The 18,731-nt window shown below is 51.9% G+C and overlaps 1 protein-coding gene across 1 annotated transcript in view; it reads right to left on the bottom strand.

Annotated features, from left to right (window-relative positions):
* Positions 1–18,731, bottom strand: part of JPH3 (junctophilin 3) — a 117,878-nt gene that overhangs the window by 61,971 nt on the left and 37,176 nt on the right. Inside the window, exon 2 of the mRNA XM_015415481.1 lies at positions 16,965–17,742. Within this exon, the coding sequence (XP_015270967.1) occupies positions 16,965–17,742 (778 nt within the window). The remainder of the gene's footprint in view (positions 1–16,964; positions 17,743–18,731) is intronic.

Raw genomic sequence — 18,731 nt, 5'->3', positions numbered from 1 at the left:
GAGGGGAGGTACCAGAAGGTATCCTCACCTGGTGTGCAAAAAAACCTGGGGCCGGCCCTGAGTGGGGTGCACTGCCACAGAATCCACCCTCCCAAGCATGCATTTTCTCCAGGGGAGCTGCTCTCTGTAGTCTGGAGATGAGCTGTAACTCCAGGGGGTCCCCAGTTCCCACCTGGAGGCTGGCATCTTTAGGGATGCTGGAACACCAGCCAGCCTTTTAAACCACCCTCGCCGACCTGAAAAAACTGGCCAAAGGCACTCTACGCATCCTCAGTGGCCCTGTGATATTTTGCCATCAGTTCACAGTTCTGGCTCCGAAAGAGCCCTGCTCGCCCGGCTCTCGATGTCGGGCGCATGCCCCAGAGGCTGCCGCCATCCCAGGGCACCCTTGCGCCTCCCGGTTCTCATTCACAAACCAAGGAGGCGCATGAATTATGAATGGGCGCCCTCTCCCCTCGCGGCAGCGCTGCCTGCGCTAATCGGCACTCTGGCAATGCTATTTAAAATAGGTCAGGGCGGGACACGGCTGGCTGCCGCTTCTCCTCCAAGATGAACTTTCACGCTCGGGTGGACTCTCCGGAATCCGGTTCAGCCCTGGCCTAGTTCACCTTAGAGGAGCCCCGAGGACGCCCCTTCCTCCTGCTGGACCCCAAACGGTTCCCGGCCAGGCCAAAGCAAAGCCAGGAGACTGGCCCTTCGCGCCCCCCCAGTGATTGCACTCTCCCCCCCCACACACACACACACATGCAGTGCGCCTCCACTCTCTGGAATAGTGACATCTCTAAAATTAGCAAGGATGACACAGGAGTATGCCCTTCACCTGAAATCGAGGGGAAGGGAGGTTGTGGCTCAGCGGAAGAGCCTCCGCTTTGTATGCAGATGGTCCCAGGTTCAATCCCCGGCGTCGCCAATTAAAAGGTCCAGGTTATCATAGGGTTGCCAGCCTCCAGGTGGGGCCTGGGGATCTCCGGGAACTGCGGCTGCTCTAAAGACAACACAGACCAGATCCCCTGGGGGAAATGGCTGCTGTGGAGGTCGGATGCTAGGGCAGTGCAGCACACCTCCACTGAGGCTACTCCCGCCCCCACACCCTGTCCTCCCCGGGCTCCGCCCCCAAATCTCCAGGAATTTCCCAACCCACAGCTGGTGAACCTATCCAGGTAGGAAGGAAAAGGCCCGGGAGAGCCGCTGCCAGTCTGAGCAGGCAATGCTGTGCCCGATGGACTGACAGCCGTTTCCCGTATGAGGCAGCTTCATGTGAGTTCAGGTGTGTGGGGAGGGTGTGATGGGATGGATTCTGCACATGCTCAAGGGCTTTCTCCTGTTTGTGATCTGTGACATGCCCATATTGCATCCTGGCAATGAAACGTGAGCTCAGAGCAGAGCCAGGGTGCATGTCACGGGTCCCTCAGCAGCAGCCTGGATCCAGCCGCCCAGCGCTCTCGTCGTCTTCAGGGGGGCTGGGGATTTCCAATGATTCCCATCTCCCAGTGCAGCCCCTTAGTAAAGGTAAAGGTTCCCTTGCTCGAAAGCCAGTCGAATCCGACTCTAGGGTTGCACTGCTCATCTCCGTTTCAAAGCCGAAGAGCCAGCGCTGTCCGAAGACGTTTCCATGGTCATGTGGCCAGCATGACTAAACACCAAGGCGCACAGAACGCTGTTACCTTCCCACCGAAGTGGTACCTATTTATCATGTGGCCAGTATGACTAAACACCAAGGCGCACAGAACGCTGTTACCTTCCCACCGAAGTGGTACCTATTTATCTACTTGCAATTTCTTGCTTTCGAACTGCTAGGTTGGCAGGAGCTGGAACTAGAGACAGGAGCTCACTCCATCATGCGGCACACTCGGGTCTCGAACGGCTGAACTACCGACCTTCCACAGCCTGCAGTTCAGCATCCTAACCACTTGAGCCACTGTAGCCCCTTAAGGCACCTGAAATGTTGTTCCTGTCAGCAGGTTATGAGGAACAGGGGTGGGGGGATGTGGGTTTCCAGCGGTGTGGTGGAATTGGTGGAAATTGCTACCCCCTCTGAAGAAAAGTTAAGTGTCCTTAAGTCTTTGGAACCGCGTGGCTAGACCTGGGTCACTGTCCCTGATCAGAGATACACCCTGGATTTCCCAGCAGTCAGAGCTCTATATCTTTTATACTAGGAAAGAAACATAGAAATATAGAAACACAGAGCTGGAAAGGGTTCCCAAGGGTCATCTAGCCTAACCCCACACACAATGCAGGAAATTCACAGCTACCCTCGCACATTCTGCCATACGTCACAGTTCATTTAGATTTATTTACTTGATTAATATCCTGCCTTTCTCTACAATGGGGAGCCACAGCAGCTTACACTATTCTTCCCTCCTCCATTTTATCCCCACAACAACCCTGTGAGGTAGGTTAAGCCAAGAGTGTGCAAGCCCAAGGTCACTCAGCTAGCTTCCAAGGCAGAGGAGGGATTCGAACCTGGGTTTCCCAGTTCACAGTCCAACACTTTAACACAGGAGTGTCAAACATGCAGCCCAGGGGCCAGAACCGGCCCGTCCAGGGTTCTTATCCGGCAGGTGAGCAACTGGTGAAAGAGAGCGAAGGCAGGAGGCTGCTTGGGGGGAGGAGCAGAAAAAAGGTTGCAGAAAAAATATGAAAGGTGTAAGGACTCATCTAATGAAACCTTGAGTGAAACGGTCTATTGAGCGCTGTACATCAGAAAGACTTGAGACCAATTTATTTCAAAGGAAACAACTTTAATGGTTAATTAAAGAAGATACATTTCCCCCTAAACATGACTTCGTTATCATATCACAATTGTTTTCCCCCCGAAGGTCTGACTGTTGGGGTGGTGGTGGAGGTGTGTGTGCACACACAGTGAGGTGTGTGTGGTCAAAGCTGTCAAGAAATGAATGGAAATGGCTAGTGGGCAGGTAAGAACATAAGAACATAAGAGATGCCAATGTTGGATCAGGCGAAAGGCCCATCCAGTCCAACACTCTGTATCACACAGTGGCCAGAAATACCAGGTGCCATCAGGAGGTCCACCAGTGGGGCCAGGACATTAGGAGCCCTCCCACTGTTGACCCCCCCCAAGCACCAAGATGACAGAGCATCACTTGCCCCAGAGTCCCTATCTATATCTTGTGGCTAATAGCCACTGATGGACCTCTGCTCCATATGCTTATCTAATTCCCTTTTGAAGCTGTCCATGCTTGTAGCCGCCACCACTTCCTGTGGCAGTGAATTCCAAGTGTTAATCACTCTTTGGGTGAAGAAGTACTTCCTTTTATCCATTCTAACCCGACCGCTCAGCAATTTCATGGAGTGCCCACGAGGTATAGTATCCCTTGGGAAAAAAACTAGGCTTGCATATGATTAAATATATTTACTAGGGCTTTTGTGGATTCCCCAGTAACTCAATTGCTTTTGTCTGTATTTTGGGTAAAAAAAATAATATCATTAATTGTGTTTGCCTGTGTCATTTATAAAGTCTATATCTCCGGTATCCAGCATTCCATTTTATGGCAAATGTGGCCTGGCCCGACAAAGTAACTTTTATGTCAGATCCAGCCCTTGTAACAAATGAGTCCGACACCTCTGCTTTAACCACTATACCATGCTGGCTCTCCAGCCACTGCCACTGTAAGTGTGGGGTGGGATATAGTCGCACGTACAGGATACAGAGTGACATTTGAGTCCAGTGGCACCTTTAAGACCAACAAAGTTTAATTCTGGGGACACACTTTTGTGTGCATGCACATGAAAGCTTCTACCCAGAATTAAACTTTGTTTGTCTTAAAGGTGCTACAGGACTCGAACTTTGCGCTGTTGCTTCAACCAAAATGGCTACCCACAGGGGTCATTTCCTGCAGGAGCGCACAGGAGTGGAGCTCCGGCAGTAAAGAGCCCAGGGGGCGGGCACATGCAACAAGCCCCGCCCCCTGCTCCCAGCAGCCCTCAGTCAGGGCAAGAAGCAGCCAGGTAAGTTGCAGAGCCCCTCTGCACCCCTGGTCCAAAACAGTCCAGTGGCACCTTTAAGTCCAAGTTTTATTCAGGTACAAGCTCTCCCTCCTCTGCGAGGACAGATCTGCACATTCCCACCCCCCCAATAGCTAGCAATCCAAAACAGTCCAGTGGAGCCTGAGCGGTGGGTGTTGCCTTCTGACACACTTCCGGTGATGTCAGGGGGTGTGGCACATGCAAATGAGTTATGCTAATGAGCTCCTGCACCTCTTTTTCTGCAAAATGACCCCTGGCTACCCCCATGGACCTATTGTACAGGACACAGTGTATGATATCATTAATGATGAGCACCTCCTCTCAATAGCATTCCTTAGTTGCTCCCCGCTTGCCCAATCTTCACTGGCTTGGGGTGACATGCAAGAGCACACAGCTAACAGCGGTGAACAGCAGCCCAACTTAAAAAGTGCTTAAAAGTCCAACACATCAAACAGTCTGTGGACCTGGATTATTTCGTTAGGTCCTGAACGGCAGCTGTGAACATCTGAAGGCCGATTTGGCTCCTGCCCCCTCCGTTCAGAGGGATGCAGTTCCACCACGGAGGGTGCACGGATGAGCGGGAGCCCGGGGGGGGGGGCCTTCCCGTGGTACCCTCGTTGTGGAAAGCTCTCTCCGGAGAGAGTTCCGCGCCGTGGCTAAAAGGCACTTGGGCCATGTTCTGAATGATCAGGCGGAAAGCCCCTAGGAAAACACATCATTTACATTTGAGTTGCTCATGCGTGGCGCATGTCCCTGAGGCATCTCTCCACTCTCCCCCCCCCTTCCTGGTTTTTCCCCCCCACCAGCAAGAAAGACATAAAAGAACAATAGCCAAGGCTCCCGCTGGAGCAGAGGCGGATAGAAAGAACAGGGGCTTCCATTCTCCACCACGCGGTTCACTTTCTTTTTCCTTCACTATATCTACTCAAAAGACCTGGCAGGGGGAGCGTGCAGGGCTTTTCGCTGTCCAGAGCAATTGGCGCTCGGTCTCCTAACATCTCTGTTTCTCTCCTGATCGTCTTGACTTCAGAGGCCAGCCTTATTTCCACCTGATTCAGACTGGCGGCAGCTCTCCAGGGTCTCAACAGAGAAAGGTCTTTCACATCACCTACTGCCTGGTTCTTCTCAACTGGAGAAACCGGGGATTGAACCTGGGGCCTTCCGCATGCCAAGCAGATGCTCTGCCACTGAGTCACGGCTCTACCTGAAGGGAATCATAGAATCATAGAGTTGGAAGGGACCTCCAGGGTCATCTAGTCCAACCCCCTGCCCAATGCAGGAAATTCACAAACACCTCCTCCTCCACACACCCAGTGACCCCCGTTCCATGCCCAGAAGATGACCAAAAACCTTCAGGATCTCCTCCAGCCAAACTGGCCTGGTGAAAAAATGGCTTCCTGACTCCCAAAGTGGCAATTGGCATTTCCCTGGGCGTGCAAGAAAGGGCCACGAGAACTAAGCCCTGAGGCAACCCTTCCTGCTTGTCCGCTAAGCTGCCAATAGTATGGTGTCTGTTTCTCTTCGCTGTGCATTCCTTCCCTTGCGCTTAATTGCCTCTTCGCTGCAACGCATATCTCTCAAGGCCACTGGAGGAGTTACTGTGTCTGGAAGTCGTGGGAAGCTTCTCACCTACCCTGCTTCTGCAGCCGTTAGTTCTCAGCCAAATGCCCGCACGTGGGAATCCACCTAATTGGGTAATACATGGGGTGTGTGTATACAAATGCCCTATAACCTATTATGCGCATAGATCACCCGCCATTCCTAACGGTGTTCATGTTACTGCATCTATGGCTTTTCAATAAAAGTAAAACCTTCTTGGAAGTGTGTACTTTGTTGTTTTGCTGTGGGTCCTGACACTGCCCTCCCTCTCATGATCTGCCTACGTTCACACAATCGGCACTGCTGTCAGATGGCCATCCAGCCTTTCTGTTTGAACACCTCCAGGGAAAGCAGTCCCTGAAGGGTAGACCTTTCCACGGTATAAGATGCCAGACGCATGGGGAAGCTGAGAGAAGAGGTTCTGTGAAGTTGTGATGAGCAATGCTCACAGGTTTCTAGTCCATAAGAGAGCAAAGAAAAGCTGGAAACTGACTGATAATGTCATCGAAAGGCTCAGAAATAGAGGCGGGGGCCAGGCAGGAGTTCCCATGATCCATAGCACTGAAACCCTCCCTCCCGATCTCCCATAAAGCCAGGGTGGTGACGGATCTTTGAGACCTGAGTTCAGATCTCCATCTTGCCCCGAAGCTCACTGAGTGATCTTGAGCTGGTCTCTTTCACTTTGCCCCTCCTCCCTCGCAGGGTTGTTAGGAGGATAAAGCGGGAAAGGAAGCCCGTGGAAGAAGAAAAGCACACAAATGCCCTAGATAGATCTGGTCCTTAACATCATGTTGTGGGTCAGTCCTTCCCCCCAACTTCCCAGACCCATCTGCTCTCTCTTTGCCCACCAGCCCATTCTGCAGTCCCGCAACACCTGAACTTGAAGGAGGAGGAGGAGGAGGAGATTGGATTTATACCCCGCCCTTCACTACCCAAAGGTGTCTCAGAGCGGCTTACAAACTCCTTTCCTTTCCCTTCCCCACAACAGACACCCTGTGAGGTAGGCGGGGCTGAGAGAGCTCTGACAGAAACTGCCCTTTTTCAAGAACAGCTGTGCCAGAACTATGGCTTGCCCAAGGTCATCCAGCCAGGTGCAAGTGGAGGAGTGGGGGAATCAAACCTGGTTCTCCCAGATTAGAGTCCGCGCACCTAACCACGACACCAGACTCGCTCTCACACCAAATAGAACTTGCTTGTTAATAAACATATGGAAATGAAGGGCGTCTTCTTGCCATGTGGGGTTTGAATCTGTAGGAAAAGGGGAAGACCCAACCTGAGATGGAGGGACTCAGTCAAGGAAACCACAAGGGCCCCTCCGTGTGCAAGACCTGAGGAAGGCTGTTAATGGTAGGACATTTTGCAGGTCATTAATACATAGGGTCGCCAGGGGTCATTTCCTGCAGGAGCGCACAGGAGCGGAGCTCCGGCAGTAAAGAGCCCAGAGGGCAGGCACATGCAACAAGCCCCACCCCCTGCTCCCAGCAGCCCTCAGTCAGAGCAAGAAGCAGCCAGGTAAGCTGCAGAGCCCCACCCCGGCCCCCCGGTCCAAAATAGTCCAGTGGCACCTTTAAGACCAAGTTTTATTCAGGTACAATTCCCCCCTCTGGGAGGACAGATCTGCACGTTAAACCCCCCCCCCCCCAATAGCTAGCGATCCGAAACAGTCCAATGGAGTCTGAGCGGTGGGTGTTGCCTTCTGATACAGTTCCGGTGATGTCAGGGGGTGTGACATATGCACATAAGCTATGCTAATGAGTTTTGCTAATGAGCTCCTGCACCTCTTTTTCTACGAAATGACCCCTGAGGGTCACCATAGGTCGGAATAGATGGCACATTTGTGGCCAGGATGCTGGACTAGATGGACCACTGGTCTGATCCCGCCCGGCTCTTCTTATGTTCACGTAACACACGCGCACACACAATGCCAGAGATGCCACCTTAGGGAACCAGTGCTGGATCGTCATGTCCAGCCTCAGCCATGTTCTGAAAGGTGATATGATTTCCATCTTCAAGTACTTGAAGGGCTGCCCTATAGAGGATGGTGCAGAGTTGTTTTCTGTTCCCCCAGAAGGTCGGACCAGAACCAACGGGTTGAAATTAAATCAGAAGAGTTTTCGGCTAAACATGAGGAAGAACTTCCGGACAGTTTGAGAGGTTCCTCAGTGGAACAGGCTTCCTCGGGAGGTGGTGGGCTCTCCTCCTTTGGAGGTTTTCAAGCAGAGGCTCGATGGCCATCTGACAGCAATGAAGATTCTGTGAACTTAGGCAGATCATGAGAGGGAGGGCAGGAAGGGTTGTGTTGGGTGATAGTGAGATATTGAAAAAAATGGTATTTAGCAGAGATAAGATAGTCCAGCAGAGCCTGAGTAAAATAATTCTCACTCAGAGTCCATGTGTAATTAAAATATAAAGGTTTTACTAAATTCTAGCATGGGAAGGGTAACTGGGATGAAAATAACAACAGAGCATAATCGGCCACATCCTTACTCTACAAAGACAAAACTAGAAGAGAGAGATTATGGCTACTCTTCTTCTTCTTCAGAACACCAAAAACAAAGACGGGGAAGAGAAGCCATAAAATGGTAATACACCTTGACACTTTAGTCCCAATCAAATTACTAGATCAGGGAGAAAATTCCCGGGCTTTCTACAGCTAAAGAACATTGGTTACATGAGAAACATGTGACTTCCTGTGAGTAGCATAAACAAACATTTAACCCCAGATATACTGTTTTCAACTTGTAATACCCAACAGGTTGCCTCAGTGCTTAGTTCTTGTGGCTCTTTCTTACACGCCCAGGGAAATGCTGATCACCACTTTGGGGTCAGGAAGCAGTCCTGGAGGGGTTTTTTGTCATCTTCTGGATGTGGAACAGCGGTCACTGGGGGTGTGCGCACGGGGGAGGTATTTGTGAATTTCCTGCATTGCGCAGGGGGCTGGACTAGATGACCCCGGCGGCCCCTTCCAACGCTACGATTCAATGATTCTGTTTTTCTCTCCTGCTTTGACAGTAAAGTTCCAAATATCCTTACAAGCCCCCGACAAACGCATAAGCCTGCGCAGCGCTCCCACAGAGTCCGTTCACATTTACAGATCAAGGAGCCGGAAGGCTTTGCGAGAGAGGGTTTCTCCGAGTGTCGCTTTGAATCTGCTCCATGACTGAAACACACACAACTAATCTAATCCCGTTAAACCTGGAGTGCCCCAGCAGCCCCTCCGCCCTTCCCTCCCTCCTTTAATTCATGCCCATTCAGGGGAAAAAATGAGAGGAGAATGCTTTGCCACCGTAAACAAACTTTGCCGCAAGGTACCACGTGGCCCTGCTCAGCAGCCAAGGAGAGGTCCCTCCCTGCCGGTTCCCTTCCGGGCAAGGGTTGGATTCCCATTGAGTAGCTCATGAACATCTGCCAGGAACGTTTGCATAAATCCAGAAAGCCCTGCGCAAAAGGAGGGCCGGGTTTGTTTTGGATTACATTGTCCTGAACGGATCCTTAGCACATTCCCTTCCAGCCAGCCACGGAGTCTCCGGGCCCTTCTCGCAAGTTCAAGGGTTTGGTACGGTTGCCACGTCCTCGCTGGCCAGAGCTCCCTCTAAGCTGAGTTAGTGTGAGCTAGCTCACAGCTCTTTAGCCTCCGGCTCACACATTTTCGTCCTCGCTCAGGAAGGGTGGCTCCAGAGCAAACTAATTGATGCAGCAGCCAGATTGCTCACTCACAACTTTAATGCCAGTTGGTCACAAAGTAGAATTTTTGCTCACAGGACCCCACAGCTTAGAGGGATCATTGCCACTGACCACTGGTGGGGGATGGGGGAAGGGTTGCCAGCTCCAGGTTGGGAAACTCCTGGAGATTTGGGGGTGGAGCCTGGGGAGGACAGGGACCTCAGTGAGGTACAAGGCCATAGAGTCCACCCTCCAAAGCATCCATTTTCTGCAGGGGAAACTGATCTCTGTAGTCTGGAGATGAGCTGGAATTCCAGGGGGGTCCCCAGGTCCAATGTTCCCTCTAAGCTGTGGGGTTTTGTGAGCAAAAATTCTACTTTGTGAGCTACTGGCATTGTGAGCGAGCGATTTGGCTGCTGCATAAATCAGTTTGCTCTGGAGCCCTCCTTCCTGAGCTGAGACAAAAATGTGTGAGCCGGAGGCTAAAAAACTGTGAGCTAGCTCACACTCACTCCGCTTAGAGGGAACACTGCCCAGGTCCCACCTGGAGGCTGGCATCCCCACCCCGGTTTCTCTTAAGAACGCAAACAAAGGACTGCTACAAATTCAGACTGGCTTTACGAGGGAGAAGCCTGGTGAATTTACAGAAGGTGGTGGCTGCAGATGGTGCTGCCAATTCTGGATTGGGAAATCCCTGGGTATTTGGGGCAGAGGCTTAGGAGGACAGGGTTTGTGGAGGGGAAGGACTTCAGGGGGGGCACAACGCCATAGAGCCCACTCTCCGAAGCAGCCGTTCTCTCCAGGGGAACTGGTCTCTTGTCATTTGGAAACCAGTTGTCATTCCAGGCAATGCTCCCTCTAAGCTGCGGAGCCTTGTGAGCAAAAATTCAACTTTGTGAGCGGCCAGCATTAAAGTTGTGAGCGAGCGATTTGGCTGCTGCATAAATCAGTTTGCTCTGGAGCCCTCCTTCCTGAGCTAAGAATGTGTGAGCCGGAGGCTAAAAAACTGTGAGCTAGCTCACACTCACTCAGCTTAGAGGGAACACTGATTCCAGGAGATCACAGGGCCCCACCCGGAGGATGGCATTCAGGTTGGCAGCTCTGGGTTGGGAAATACCTGGAGATTTTCAGGGTGGAGCCTGGGGAGGGCGGGGTTTGGGGAGAGAAAGCACCACTGTGGGGTACCATGACGGAGAGCCCACCCTCCAAAGCAGCCGTTTTCTCCAGGGGGACTGATCTTGGCCTTCTAGAGACCAGTTGTAACGGTGGGGGATCTCCAGGTGCCACCTGGAGGTTGGCAACCCTATGCACCCGGCCTGGGAAAGTGCTGGACATTATTATTATTATTGTTGTTGTTGTTGTTGTTGTTGTTGTTATGGCTTTTTGTAGAAAAAGCCCAGCAGGAACTCATTAGCATAATAGGCCACACCCAACAGCAGATACTCATTAGCATAATAGGCCACACCCAACAGCACAGCTCATTAGCATATTAGGTCACACCCCTGACAGACCAGCTCATTAGCATATTAGGCCACACCCCACATGTTACCAGAAGTGTGGTCATCCAGCCCCGCCCACCTTTTGCTTGTTATTCTCTTTACCTTGTTTGTTGTCAAAACCCAGGGCCTTTTTTTGTAGCAGGAACTCCTTTGCATGTTAGGCCACACACCCCTAATGTAGCCAATCCTGATGAGTTTCTGCTATTGGGTGTGGCCTGTTATGCTAATGAGTTCCTGCTGGGCGTGGCCAACTCGGGAGCCAGCCGGAACTCCGTTCCTGTGCGTTCCTGCCCCAAAATAGCCGCCGCCGCCATCATCATCATCATCATCATCATCATCATCATCATCATCATCATCATCATCATCATCATCATCATCATCATCATCATCACTTCTTCCCTGCCCTCCCCACACGTGGGCTCAGGGCGGCTTACAAACAGGGCACCATGTGCCAATACAGAAAAACAGAGTAAAAACAAACACAACAACAATATTATAATATAAAGGGCACAATATTAGTTGTCTTCAGTGCAAACAAGGTGGCGTTCAGCGGTAGCGATTCGGCTTCGGACAGTAGTGTGGTTTTCCGAAAGGCTGTCCTCGTTGTTGCTGAGGATCATTGGTGGTGGCGGCGACTCCAACTCAAAAGCCTGGCGGGAAAGCTCCGTCTTGCAGGCCCTGCGGAACTGTAAAAGGTCCCGCAGGGCCCTGATCTCCTCCGGGAGCTCATTCTACCAGGTAGGAGCCGCCACTGAAAACGCCCTGGCCCTGGCTGCAGCAAGCCGGGCCTCTCTGGGGCCTGGAATCGTTAATCGATGTTGTTCCCCAGACCGTAGTGCCCTTTGGGGTATATATAGGGACGTAGCAGCGGTATTCACAGCCAGATCCTCGTTCCCAGTTTTCTGGCTAGTGGCAAACCGCTGTTCCTGCCCCCATTGCCAAGGCCGTCTGCGCAGGAGCTGCTGGCAAACTCTCAGGCTCTCGCTGCCCTTACGGAATCTCAGAATAAGCAATCATCCGTCTCGGAGGTGCAAAAAGTTACTATCCTTCAATAAGTTCCACTGTCCGGCCGGCCTGCCCTACTTGCGGCACTCAGGCTGCCAATTCTGGACTGCAAAGCGCCTGCAAAGCGCCTGGAGATTTCAGGGATGGAGCCCGGGGAGGGTGGGGTTGGGGAGAGGAGGGACCCCCGCAGGGTACAGCGCCCTAGAATCCAGCCTCCAAAGCAGCCGTTTCCTCCCCGGGAACTGATCTTGGTCATCTGGAGGTCAACTGTAACAGTGGGAGATCTCCAGGTACCACCTGGAGGGGTTGGCGACCTGTGCAGCACTGGAAGGAGACCGCTGAACAGGCTCTCTTTCAGTTGCAAGACAAAGGGTTCCTGATCGCCTGGAGGTGATTCAGAGTCCCTGAATAGGTGACACCAGGGGTCGTTTCGTAGAAAAAGAGGTGCAGGGGCTCATTAGCATAACTTATTTGCATAACTTATTTGCATACGCCACACCCCCTGACATCACCGGAAGTGTGTCGGAAGGCAACACCCACCACTCAGGCTCCACTGGACTGTTTTGGATTGCTAGCTATTGGGGGGGGGGACGTTCTGTCCTGGCAGAAGAGGGAGAGCTTGTCCCTGAATAAAACTTGGTCTTAAAGGTGCCACTGGACTGTTTTGGACTGGGGGGGGGGCTCTGCAGCTTTCCTGGCTGCTTCTTGCTCTGACTGAGGGCTGCTGTGAGCAGGGGGTGGGGCTTGTTGCATGTGCCCGCCCCCTGGGCTCTTTACTGCCGGAGCTCCACTCCTGTGCGCTCCTGCAGGAATTGACCCCTGGGTGACATACAGTTGGAGGGAGGCCTGTTTCACAGTGAAATAGAAGAATGCTGCCGCTTGTGAAGACGCAGAGGATCGGCAGAGTTTGTGTGACTCCGAAGAGTTGTGCGGACAGAAGAGGGGCCTACAGAAAAGGCCCACGAGGAGCCGTGATGCGAGCACGGCTGAAGACCAGGCATCCTGACTGCAGTTCACCGAACCTTGCCAAAAACGACATGCCAAAATCAGGGGATGCTCCAGAGCAGTCTGTGAAGCAGCAGGGGAAATCCAAGAAGCCCTGGTGGTCACATCTCTGGAATGGATCCCAGTTGTACCAACGGGCCCCCGAGACAGCCAGATGTGTCATGCACGCAGGGAAACGAAACGAGAGAGTCTGGGAAATGGGTCACGCGCTTCACCTACACACCTCCTCCTCCTTCCCCTCCTCCCCAAAGCGGATCTTGCTTTCCTGGAGACTTTAGGGCTCCAAGGAACGGCAGCCTTTGGCATCCGAAAGGAAGCCAGCCATTTGGAGCGTTGGGAAGGAGGGAGAGAGAGAATGAAAAGAAGAATGGTAGCATGAAAGAAAGCACAAAGGAATGAAGGAACGAGTGAATTAAAGGAAGAAGAATGGAAGTACAAAAGTGCAAAGGAGTGAATGAAAGGAGGGAGAGAGAGAATGAAAGGAAGAATGGAAGCATGAAAGAAAGCACAAAGGAATGAAGGAACGAGAGAATTAAAGGAAGAAGAGTGGAAGTACAAAAGTGCAAAGGAGCGAATGAATGAAGGAATGGGAGAATGAAAGAACAAAAGTATGAATGAATGAAAGAATTAAAGAACAAAAGTACGAAAGTACGAAAGAAAGTATGAAGGAATGGAAGAATTTTAAAAAAGAACAAAAGTGCAAAGGAACGAAAGAATTAAAGAACAAAAGAATGAAAGTATGAAAGCATGAAGGAATGAAGGAATGAAAGAACAAAAGTACGAAAGTAAGAAAGTACAAGAAAAGTGCAAAGGAATGAATTATGTTGCTGCAGAACAAATGCTCCTCTTTGGTGAAAAATTTAATTACACCCGGAATATCTCCGTAATTAAACATCCGGAGCAAAACTGGGCCTTTCCCTTGGGTGCTCAGCATTGCTCAGTGTCGATGATGCTTATCGGAAAGCCCGTGTCTGATGGGAACGGACTGCGCCTTACTAAAGTGTGCAGGGATTCGAGGGTCCGGGAAGCCTTTACTCTCGGGCAGCAGGGAACTGAGCCCAGAAAGCAAGCCAGCATCTGGGCTTGTAGCCGAGAACGACGCACGGATCCCCCGCCGTGGTTTGGCAGCCCTAATGTACAATGACAATAAAGTATATTATTATTATTATTATTTATTATTATTATTATTATTATCATCATCATCATCATCATCATCATCATCATCACCTCCTGCCTGGTTCTTTTAACTGGAGAAGCTGCTGGGGTCTGAACCTGGGACCTTCTGCATGCCAATGCCTGTTGAGGTCGACCACAGCGTGAGGGGGGGGTTCAGTCTGACCTTCAGCCTATGGCCTCTTCAGTACTCTCGGTACCCAGCACTTGTGCTTAGAGGGAGCCTTGGTGCCAAATCCCAGGCCTGATGCTATCCCTTTCAAAGTCCACGCATCGACAGGGAGGTTCTGCAGTTTATGGTTCAGAATTCAAGCTGTTTGGAATTCATAGTCTGGCTTTGAGTGAAGGGAGAACTGGATCGCTCAGGCCAGATTAGAATTTCAGCAGCCAATCCACATGCAAAAGAACCTCCTCAGGAAACAGGAAACCTCCTCAGGAAACAATCCATATACAAAAGAACCTCCTCAGGAAAGCTCCTCCATTAGCATGTTCACAGCCTGGGGAACTCCTACAAGATAATGACTCAGCCCTACCCCACCTTCCTGAGTAGATATAAATCACTTGCCTACCATTTTTCTTCTCACCTTGACACAGAGAGGATTCCATCTTTCTGTGTGATACCTCTGAGGATGCCAGTCACGGCTACTGGTGAAACGTCAGGTCCTACAGTGCCAAGACCACGGCCATACAACCCGGGGAATCTACAACAGCTAAGGGAAGTCTTGGTTGGCAAGAAGTCTTTTCGCCTCAGGATGTAATGCCAGCCAGTTCAAAAACTACTAGGGAGTAGGGAGATCATGACAGAGATTTATAAAATTAGGCAGGGTGCAGGGCAAATGGAGAGAACTTTTTCCTCCCCTTCTCAAAGAACTAGCCCTTGCAGGCGCTCGATGTAAACAATGGGTCGATTCATGACAGACTCCAGGGAAGCACACAATCAATAGTTTGCTTGTGGAACTCACTGCTACAAGATTAATGACACCTCCTTCCTTAAAAGGCATTGTAAGGAGAGGAGGCAAATTCCTGGAGGATTGTTCTATTGCTGTTCGCTATGATGGCTAAATGAATCCTCCGTGTTCAGAGGCAGTCTACCTCTGGATGCCAGTCGCCAGAGGGGTGACCACAGGGGCAGGCTTGGGTATCTGTGCCCATGTCTGTGGCTATTCAGGAGGCCTCTGGTCAGGTCACACATTGTGGGAAACAGGATGTGGGTCTGATCCTGCAAAACTCTCCTGACATTCTTACAATGCACAATCCAGCCTGGAAAATGACGCAACTGAAGCAGACCGCTATGTTTTGAAACCTATTTTGGACACCACACAACTCCGATCCTTCGAACACACTTTCTGTCTTTACGCACATTAACCACAGAAAAACAGGCCCCTGAGTTGAACAACTATCCCCCCTGCACCCTCTGTCTTCCCCGCTTCCCACAACCTTATCTTGACCGGCCGAGAACTGTGTCTCACCTTCACTCTGCCCATGCTGTCATTCCATTGCATTGTTCACCCCGAACGTTTGGAATTGTTACCTCTCGGCCCCATAATCCCCACAAAGGAACATCTCCCTGCTCTGAGCATCAACAAGCCAACCTGACGTGGGCCCAGAAGCACGAACAGAACCCTGGAGTGGGCTGAGACAACTGGCCCGGCAGCCTTGTGAACCCTGCCACCCCCCCCCCATATGGAAAGCCTGAACACCAGGTCGTGATGTCACAGTAATGGCGACGAGGGTAGTCCTAGTACCCTCAGTGGTCTCTTTCGCAGGGCTGGTTTTCTCTTTGCAAAAACAAGGGAGGCTTTCCCCGTTTCTGAAATAAATGCAAGGCGGCGCATTGAAAAGGGATCTGTGATTTTTATTTTTCATTTTTTTAAAAAAGATTTATATAGAAAGATGTTGTTCGGCACTCTCTGGGCCGCCGCGCTTTCTAGAAAAGGGATCTGCGACCGACAGAGCCGAGCGAGCGCAGAAGCCTGCCAGGAATTCTTCCAGTAAGTTCGAGTGCCAGCCAGGCTTGCTTCAACCCAGAGAGATAATTCATCGTACCGTGCAGAATAATCCCATCTGGTATCCTTTTTAGGGGGCCCAATGGATGGACCAAATCGGCATGCTGGAGACCTCTTCCGTAATCTCCACATAAGACCTGACGTGATCCTGGCCCTGCCCTACCAGCTTCGGCAAGGTGACGGCCCTTCCGGCTTTGACCCAGCCTTGCGGCTGGACTTCGTCAGGTTCCAGAACCCCCCCACCAGTGTTCCCTCTAAGCTGAGTTACTGTGAGCCAGCTCACAGTTTTTTAGCCTCCGGCTCACCCATTTTTGTCTTCGCTCAGGAAAGAGGGCTCCAGAGCAAACTAATTCATGCAGTAACCAGTGTTCCCTCTAAGCTGAGTTACTGTGAGCTAGCCTCTGGCTGATACACTTTTTTTGTCTTCGCTCAGGAAGGAGGGCTCCAGAGCGAACTAATTCATGCAGTAGCCAAATCGCTCGCTCACAGTTTTAATGCCAGTAGCTCACACACTAGAATTTCTGCTCACAGGACTCCACAGCTTAGAGGGCGCATTGCAGTGTTCCCTCTAACCTGAGTTAGTGTGAGTTAGCTCACAGTTTTTTAGCCTCCGGCTCACACACTTTTTTTGTCTTCGCTCAGGAAGGATGGCTCCAGAGCAAACTAATTTATGCAATAGTCAAATCACTCGCTCACAACTTTAATGCCAGCAGCTCACACAGTAGAATTTCTGCTCACCAGACTCCACAGCTTAGAGGGAGCACTGCCCCTCACCCTCACCCTCACCCCTGACGAAAAGGACCACAAACCAATGACTGCCTCCTCCTCCTCCTCCTCCTCCTCCGATTTGGGAACGCCTCGTGGCAAGCGGGCGCAGTGGCCTTACCTGGAAGCCGCGATCCCCCCCGACGAAGAGGACCACAAACCAACGACCGCCTCCTCCTCCTCCTCCTCCTCCTCCTCCTCCTCCTCCTCCTCCTCCTCCGATTTGGGAACGCCTCGTGGCAAGCGGGCGCAGTGGCCTTACCTGGAAGCCGCGATCTCCGCCTTCTGCTTGGCGATGGTGGCGGCGTGCTCGGCGGCCTCGACGGCGCGGTCGACCTTCTCGCGGATCTTGCTGGCCCGCAGCGGGATGAGGTTCTTCCGCTTCCCGCTGACCAGCACGTTCTGTTTGTATTTCCCCTCCTCCTTGGTGCCGTCCGGGAAGGTCATGCAGCCGTAGCCGTGCCGCTTGTTGCCGGCCCACTCCCCCTCGTACTTCAGCCCGTCCGAGCGCTGGCTGACCCCGAAGCCTGACCTCTTGTCGTTCTTCCACTCCCCGATGTAGACCTCGGTGGTGGTGGCGTCGATGTCGTCCTCGATGACGGACAGCTCGGCCTCCCCTTCGCCCAGGCTGATGGTGGAGTTGATGTCGCTGGCCGTGGAGCTGACGGTGCTCAGGCCGGCCTCGCTGCGGAAGGAGCTCTGCTTGCTGCGCTGGCTGGCCAGGGAGCTCTTTGACTCCGACTTGCGCAGCTTGAGTCCGCTCAGCAGGGACCTGCGGAAGAGGCCCTTCTTCTTGCTCTTGAGGATCTCCGCGTCGCTGTGGGCCATCAGGACGAACCCGCCGCGGGAGACGGCGGGGCTCCCGGCCACGGCGGGGGAGGAGTCGGGGTGCAGGGCCGTGCCATTGGTGTGCTCGCTGCGCAGGGAGTTGATGGAGGTCCTTAGGGGTGACCGGATGACGGCAGCCATGCCATACGGTACGCTCTGCCGGACTCCGTATCCCTGGCGCATCCCGCCAAGCCACTGACCCTGGTACGTCCCTGGGGGCAAAGAGCCGGGAAAAGGAAACACGGTTAGCAAGTGGACAGCAACAAGAGGACTCGAGCGGTGTTCCCGCTAAGCTGAGTGAGTGTGAGCTGGCTCACAGTTTCTTAGCCTCCGGCTCACACGTTTTTGTCTTCGCTCAGGACGGAGGGCTCCAGAGCTAACTAATCGATTCAGCGGCCAAATCACCTGCCTGCTCAGAACTTTAATGCTGGTAGCGCACAAATGTTTGCTCACCGGGCTCCACAGCTTAGAGGGAGCATTGCCCATAACCAGGGCTTTTTTGGTAGAAAAAGCCCAGAAGGAACTCATTAGCATATTAAGCCACACCCAACAGCAGAAACTCATTAGCATATTAGGCCACACCCCATGCCTTCCCTTGGCTTGCCTAGGTGCCCTGTGGCTGTGAGGTGCCCAGGCAAGCCGGCCCTTGGAGGGGGAGGGGAGGCAGTTTGAACTGCCTTCCCTTGGCTTGCCTGGGCACCCCGTAGTTGCAGGTGTTGTAAGAATGCACCTGTAGCACTTGTCAGTCTAAACTAACCCTGTATAGTGTTACCTGCACCTCTAGATTCATAATGGTCTGGTGTGTGCCCCTTACCAAGGCGGGTAGAATGTTAAAGGAAAGTTAGCTGGAATGCAACACAAGGTTATTTAAACAATAAAATGGTTTATTAGCTAAAGACATGCAAGCAATACAAAACAGAATACTTACTTCAAAAGAAAAAAAGACAGTCAGTGATTATATATATAAAACAAAGATTCCCCATGCACAGAAAGCTTTCTGGACTGACCCAGGGAGACCACGAAAGACCTCCGAGAGTCAGTGCTGAAATGAGCTTCTGGCCTTTTTTTATACCATTTTGGTCCCATACATTTCGATAGAGCCATAGAAATTATAAACTGTATAAATTAATCTAATTGCCCTGTTGATTATGGGCCATCATGGCCTAGGAGATGTTCACACATTCCATAGGCAATGGGGCAT

The sequence above is a fragment of the Gekko japonicus genome, unplaced genomic scaffold, assembly GCF_001447785.1.
Source record: "Gekko japonicus isolate JY-2015 unplaced genomic scaffold, Gekko_japonicus_V1.1 scaffold1502, whole genome shotgun sequence".
NCBI lineage: Eukaryota > Metazoa > Chordata > Lepidosauria > Squamata > Gekkonidae > Gekko > Gekko japonicus.
Note: the sequence above shows the minus strand (reverse complement) of the source record. Positions and strands in the feature narration are given on the sequence as shown.